This window comes from Nannospalax galili, unplaced genomic scaffold (assembly GCF_000622305.1).
Source record: "Nannospalax galili isolate Female #2095 unplaced genomic scaffold, S.galili_v1.0 scaffold800, whole genome shotgun sequence".
In the NCBI taxonomy this organism is placed as follows: Eukaryota; Metazoa; Chordata; class Mammalia; order Rodentia; family Spalacidae; genus Nannospalax; species Nannospalax galili.
Window position 1 is genome coordinate 2,398,553 of NW_008347125.1, and position 7,534 is coordinate 2,406,086.

The 7,534-nt window shown below is 40.5% G+C and overlaps 1 protein-coding gene across 9 annotated transcripts in view; it reads right to left on the bottom strand.

The window, feature by feature from the left end:
• Cdkl2 (cyclin dependent kinase like 2) overlaps window positions 1-7,534 on the bottom strand; it is an 87,817-nt gene that overhangs the window by 36,061 nt on the left and 44,222 nt on the right. For 5 of the 9 annotated variants that reach the window (XR_001872695.2, XM_008843484.3, XM_008843486.3 and 2 more), the window contains exons 11-13: window positions 5,757-5,880; window positions 5,091-5,197; window positions 368-456 (exon numbers count right to left, since the gene is read on the bottom strand). Coding sequence is in view for 8 of the 9 variants with exons in the window: in XM_008843484.3 (XP_008841706.1) it covers window positions 391-456; window positions 5,091-5,197; window positions 5,757-5,880 (297 nt within the window). In the remaining variant the exon portion in view is untranslated. Of the gene's footprint in view, window positions 1-49; window positions 93-367; window positions 457-5,090; window positions 5,198-5,756; window positions 5,881-7,534 lie in introns of those variants that run through there. The other 4 variants (XM_029568525.1, XM_008843487.3, XM_029568524.1 and 1 more) reach the window with 2 other exon arrangements.

The following is a 7,534-nucleotide window of genomic DNA, read 5'->3' on the forward strand; positions in this document are numbered from 1 at the left end:
GTGGGCGACTGTGACCAGTGATAGTCATGCATATAGAGATTAGAAATGCATGTGAAAACGTCTCAATGTCAGTTTCTTTGGAATGAATTCTTCTGTATGAAAAAAAAAAAAATTGTGCTGTAAAGTATTCCTTGAGAAATGTTTATAATTCTATGAGAATGTAAATAGTTTCACAGTAATTGTTTTCCAGTTAGAATATTCTAACTTAATTGCAGCACAGTCTCTTTAATTTCTTGTTCATTAATTTTTAACTAACTTCATAAAAGAATAAGAATAAAAAAAATATGATTTATTTAAAAAAAATTTCTTCAGTTAGCCACAAAAATATTTGTCATGGAAAGCTTGAAGTATGAGAAATCAGACCTACCTTGTTCAGAATTAAAATGATTCTCAATGCTGGTGTTCCATCCGAGGAAAATCACTTTCTGAATCATCTGAAAGGGGTGATCCTGATTCCTATAAATAATCAAGCATTATGGGTGTTCAGTGATTACAAAAATCCCACTCCCCAAGAATTCTTATTCTGTATGCTCAGATATCAGATGCTTAGGATTAACTATCATAGCTTAAACTGCTTGTATGGAAAAAGATGAAGAGGACACTACTCATAAGTTTATGCATATTTTATTAGTTTCTTATAGTCTGGGCTGGCCTGGAGCATGCTCTATAGCCAAGGATAACCTTGAACTCCTGATCCTTCTGCTTTCCACTCCCAGGTTCTGGGATTACAAGCATGCACCACCACACCGGGCACTAGAGAGACTGAGGTGAGAGGATTCTGAGTTCAAGGCCAGTATAAGCTACCTGACTTAAAAACATAAAAACAAATAAACAATAACAACAAAACACAAACAAAAACAGGAGACACTTCTGTTCTGGCATAGTCCACTACAACCAATTTCTCTAACTTATCCAAAAACAAAAAACCAAAATCTGTTGGAACCATAATATTAGGACCTCAAAACAGTCATTATAACTATTACATAAAGTAAAGAAAAACAAAATAAATGAGAAGAAATTCTTAGCACAGACATAGAAGCTATAAGCCAAAGAGCCCAGGGGCTAGAGAGATGGCTCAACAGTTAAGAGCACTGACTGTTTTTGAAGAAGGCCCAGGTTCAAATCCCAGCACCCACATGGCAGCTAACAATCATCCATATCTCCAGTTCCAGGGAATCCAACGCCCTCTTCTGTTATCTGCAGGCACTGCATGACACAGGTATACTAACACACATGTAGGCATAACACTCATACACATAAAATAAAAATAAATCAAAAAAAGCCCAATGGATATTTTAGGACCATATCTGAAATTTAAAAATCTAATTATATGGGCTTAATAACAGAATGAAGCACTGAGGAGATAGCTCAGTGGGTAAAGCTCTTGCAAATAAGGATCTGAGTTTAATCACTGGATTAAAATGCTAGGCTTGACCAGGTGTAGTGGTGTACACCTTTAGTCCCAGGGCTCTGGAGGCAGAGACAAGAGGATCTCAGGGAGACTGAGTCCAGCCTGGTATACACAGTGAGTTCAAGGCCAGCTGGGATTATAGGGAGACCCTGTCTAAAACAAACAAACAAACAAACAAACAAACAAAAAAAGCCTGGCTTTGTAGCATGTGCTTATGATCCCAGCATTGGTGAGGCAGAGACAGGTAGATAGCTGAGACTCTCTGGACAGCTAGCCCAGCCTGATCAGTGAGTTCCAAGCCAGTGAAAGAGTCTGTCTCAAAAATCAAGATGGACAGATCCTGAGACACAATACCTGAGGTTATCTTCTGGTCTCTGCACACACCACACACACATGAACATGCTCACACGCTCATATACACATATACACATACTCATACAAAATAGCACAATAGAGATAAAATGTCAGAGAAGGAATGAGCACAGGTCAATAGAAACTGTACAATCTGAAGAATAGCAAGAAAAGTTTGGAAAAAGTAGGTCTCAAGAAATTGAGAAAATATCACAAAGTCTTAAATATTTATCACTAGAATTTCAGAAGGAAGGTTGGGGTGTGGCTCACTGGTCTCTGCTTTCAATCCTCAGAAAAACAATTTTAATGAATCTTAGAAGGAAAGGAGAAAGATATTGTATCAAAAAAATTATAAATAAATAATGACCCAACTCCCCATATTTGACAAAAAATACAAGTTTACAGATTCAAGCAGCTTTTCAACCTCATATAGGATAAGTTCAGAACTGTGCCTTTCATATTCAAGCTGGTGAAAACAAAACAACACACAAAAAAGATTAAATCTTAAAACAACTAGAGAAAACAAAACATTATGTACAAGGGAAACAACAATTCAAATGCCCAAGATTTCTCACTAGAAATCCTAACAATCAAGAGAGGAATATGTGCTGAAGGAGGAAAATAAATAAATAATAATAAAATTTAAAAAACAGCCAGTATCTGTATTTAGCAAGAGTACATTTCAAGAATTACAGTAAAATAAAGTTATTCTCAAATGAAGGAAAACTACAAGAATGTGAAAGCTCCAGACTTGCTCCCCAAGGAGCTGCTGGTAGCTCCTTCAGCGCAGACTGTAGGAAAGCTGAGACCTAAGAAAGGGAGAACCACATGAGCAGTAAAGAGCTAGGTAAAAAAAGACTTTCCTCTGACAAATTGTTGAAAATATTTATGACTTTAAAGCAAAAAGCAGGAAGTAATGGGGGGGTTTCAGTGTATTCAAACATAATAAATGTGATAGTTCTAACATAAAGTTCAGATTTAAGGGGAGGGAATATCTTTACAAAGTTTCTATGTTTTATATTAAATGGTAAGATTGTGTGTGAAAGATCAGGTGATCTCATCCTAAAATAAAAACAGAAATATATCATAAAAATTAAAATATTCAAAACCAAGCCAGGCACAGTGGCGCATGCCTTTAATCCCAGCACTCAGGAGGCAGAGGCAGGCGGATCTCTGTGAGTTCAAGGCCAGCCTGGTCTACATAGTGAGTTCCAGGACAGCTGGGGCTACAGGGAGACCCTGTCTCAAAAAGACAAAAAAAAAATAAAATAAAACAAAATAAATAAATAAATAAAGCAATTCCAGAGTTTTACTCTCTTAAAATTAGATTCTAACTTTGAGCTTAACATGGTGAAATACCACAAACTGGCAAAAAAATCTATTTTTATATAAAGGCCACAGCTAGGCCACACACACACACACACACACACACACACACACACACACACACATTTTCAAAAAGATTTTATTTGCTTATTTATTTTTATGTGTGTTTGCATGTATGGAAGTGCATCAGGTGAGTGCACAGTCCCTGAGGAACCCATAAGAGGGCATCAGATCCCTAGGAACTGAAATTAGGGATAGGTGTTAACTGCCATATGGGTGCTAGGAACTGAACCCAGGTCCTCTACGAGAACAGTCAGTGTTCTTTTTGGTCTTATTAAGACAGGGTCTCCCTGTAGCCCCAGCTGGCCTGGAATGTAGACCACCAAGCTGGCCTCAAACTCACAGAGATCTGCCTTGTCACGCCACCTCCAGTGGAGCCCGCGTGAGGAACTCTCCGTGGGTCGAGGCTGAGAAAACTTCAAAGGAAGAATGCTTCCTGGAGAATGGCTCTTTAAAAAAGCATGCTGTGTCCTTGGCTGTTCTGCTTTAGTTCTTGTCTTCATTGCTGTCTTTATTCCTGTTCTTTCCTCATAGAGGAACTGCTTTGTACCTACTCAGGTCATTAGGCCCACCTCTATTGTGTCATTCCTTGAAATGGTTTGTAACGCCACCTCCAGTGGAGCCCACGTGAGGAACTCTCTGTGGGTCGAGGCTGAGAAAATGTCAAAGGAAGAATGCTTCCTGGAGAAGTTGGAAAATTCTAGATAAGTTACAGCAAGAATTATTAGTATATAATCCCCCTGCTTCAGTCCCTAGAGTTGACTCAAGGAAATTTAAAAAATACTAAAAGAAAATTACTGTCTACAGTTAAGACAGACTTAGAAATTGCCTTCGAGTTAGGGAGAGGTAGGCTATGGCATCCCCTTAAGGGAAAGGAGAGCATATTCAGAATCCCCAAGCCCATTAATGAACCACTTCCTCATACAAGAGTTTATAGAGAAAATAATAAATGGGTAAATATTCAAGAAAGAAAAGTTTCATGGTATTCATTATAGTTTATGGATAGGTTAGCTAGATCCAGACTAATTTGGTGTCTTTACTACTAGTCAGCATAGCAAAGTATACTTAAATAATTACAGACAATATAAAAAACATGGAAAAAATATAAATTACTGACCTAGTCATTGGTCTCGGCCACTGAAACCTCAAAAGTAAAATAAAATTGAGAAAACGGAACCATAAAATTACCAACCATGAAATTTATAAGTAGCTGATGTTGCCAAACCACTAAGGGAAAAGGACAAATAGTCTAAGCACCTGATTAATTAGATAAGAACACTGTACACTGTACTGTATTGTTTTGATTTTGAATTGTATTTCTAAGAAAATGATTAACCATGAAATCAACCTGATGCTTGCACAATCTTCAAATCATCAACCATCTCTTGTGTTGTTTCTGTTTGTCACTCACCAAATCCTTGCCCACTCTCCGATTCCCTGTTCCCGTCGGACTGAGTGCTCCGGTCTGGGCTGGTCCGTCGCACTGCCTGTCTCTGCCTCCCAAGTGGTGGGACCAAAGGTGTTCACCACTACACCTGGCTCAGTCAGAGTTCTTTTTTTTTTTTTTTCCAGTCAGTGTTCTTAACCACTGAGCCATTTCTCCAGCTCCCCTCACCCCTGCACACATTTTTAACCTATAAAATAATGGATTCCTCCTGAATGTGGTGGAACATGCATATACTCCTAATACTCTAGAGGAAAAGGCAGGGGGACTGAGTTCAAGGCGAGCTTGGGCTATGTAACAAGATACAGGGCCTCTCTCAAAAAGAAAAATCAAACACAAAATAAAAAATTATTGCAAATTGAGAAATGCTGCTATAGATATGTCTGTAATAAGGTACTACATGTAATGAAACACCAAATTCTTAAGAGCAAATTCTCCCCAAAACATACTAAGAGACCCGAGAGACCTGAGTTCCATATGTAAAGAGTATTTCTGTACCTGATGTAATGCAATACTGGGAACATGCAAGTCAATAGCGGCCAGAGAAGGAATTCGAAATTCTGAAAGAGACTTGTTCTCTTTCTTTATTAGCCTAGAATTCCGAGCTAGATAAAAATAACCAAAAACATTATTTAAAAAAAGACATTTTGTTAGTTTTTCACATTCCACAATTGTGTCTCAGTAAATACTTGTTATACATAAATATGAACATTTTAGCCACTTATGCATGCAAAGTACTCTATTTTTTTTTTTTTTTTTTGGTCTTTTTGAGACAGGGTCTCCCTGTAGCCCCAGCTGTTCTGGAACTCACTATGTAGACCAGGCTGGCCTTGGACTCACAGGGATCTGCCTGCCTCTGACTCCCATGTGCTGGGATTAAAGGCGTGCACCACCACACCCAGCTAGATATTTTTATTTATTATTTATTTTTGGTCTATTTTGAGACAGGATCTCCCTGTAGCCCCAACTGGTATGGAACTCACTATGTAGAACAGGCTGGCCTCAAACTCATAGAGATCTGCCTATCCCTGCCTCCAGAGTGCTGGGATTAAAGGCCTGGGCCACTAGGTCCAGCTTAAATATTTAATGTTGTTAGTTTATATAGCATGCAATCTAGTAATATAAGCGAAACTGCTGAAAAAAGTAGAAGCAGCATGAGCGTACCTATGCCTTCTAAAGCTCTGAGCTCAGGGAGATGACTGTAGTTTAGTTCAGGAAAACGCACGTCTGCTTTGGAATGTTCCTTTCTTTTCTTATTTGCCTGATGGAGGTACTTTTCACTAGAGACCTAATATAATCAGAATGATTAACACAGATAAATTAGCTTTCAGGCAAGCTAGGCTTTCAGTCTTTTGTAAACTACTATGTTCATATAGTCAAGTGTGTGATTTGAAGGGCTAGAATAAAATATTTGAAGAACATTAATGACACAGACAACAATTTCACACAACTAATTCCCTAAATTTATTACAGCTTGCTCTGTTTCCATTTCCTCCTCTGCCAATCTTCAGTGGAAGTCCTGGAAAGCAATGTGCAGCTAGAAGACTGGCAGAGCATCCTGGTCCTTCAAGTTAGTGAGGTCGGCCTTCCACAGCCCCCACTGCTTTTCAGCAAATACATGTTGCTGTTTACCTTATTTTGGATGGTTGATCTTCATAAATATCCTCTCTCCGGACTTTTCCCCTTTTACTTTCCCAGTATAATCTTTCTTATTTCTTTTTTTTTGGGGGGGGTGTGTTGAGACAGGGTCTCCGTGTAGCTCCAGCTGGCCTGGAACTCACTAAGTAGACCAGGCTGGCCTCGATCTCACAGAAAGCTGCCTGTCACTGCCTCTGGAGGACTGGGACTAAAGGTGTACACCATCTCACTCAGTTTCCCAGTATAACCTTGTTATTCAATTTTCTCTATTTGTTCTTATCATAACTTCCACTGCTCTGTACCCAGAGTTAGTACAGGAATATAGTTTAAATAAAACATCATTAACTTTAATCATTTTTTATTACTATTATCCAGGGATAAAGTCAGAAAAATAATTGAGGAACAGAAGGATCACTTCAATTCTGCAACTTTATGAATTTGAAATTTTCCAATCTTTTTCAGTAAGAATCACAAAAACTCGCTCCTACCCTCAGGCCATTCTTGGGGTAAGCCTATTGTGGAGCCCTTCCCGCCTTGACTCCCCCAGCCTCATTCACCCTTCCATCTCCCCCGCTGTTCTCTACTCCTAGTTTGGGCCCTGCGCCATTCCTAGCCTTGGGTCCCCAGACACCTGGGAACAAATACTGCTTCCTGATCTTTTTCACACAGACCAACTTAGTGCCTTCCTTGGGCTCCAAGAGCACTGCTTCTGGACCTGGCCCCGCCCTCACCTCTCTCTGCTTCCCTGGACCTGCACCACCGGCTAACTCTCCTAACCTGCTCTCCTATCCTCAAGTCTCTTGGGCTAAGTCTATCGCGCAGCCCTCTGCCCCTTGACTCCGCCAGCCTCATTCACCCTTCCATCTCCCCCGCTGTTCTCTACTCCTAGTTTGGGCCCTGTGCCATTCCTAGTCTTGGGTCCCCAGACACCTGCGGAACCAATACTGCTTCCTGATCCTTTTCACGCTCCACCCAGAAGTGCCTTCCTTGGGCTCCAAGAGCACTGCTTCTGGACCTGGCCCCGCCCTCACCTCTCTCTGCTTCCCTGGACCTGCACCACCGGCTAACTCTCCTAACCTGCTCTCCTATCCTCAAGTCTCAAGTCTCAAGTCTATCGCGCAGCCCTCTGCCCCTTGACTCCGCCAGCCTCATTCACCCTTCCATCTCCCCCACAGTTCTCTACTCCTAGTTTGGGGCCTGTGCCATTCCTAGTCTTGAGGCCCCAGACACCTGGGAACCAATACTGTTTCCTGATCCTTTTCATCCAGACCAACGTAGTGCCTTCTATGGGCCCCAGGAGAACT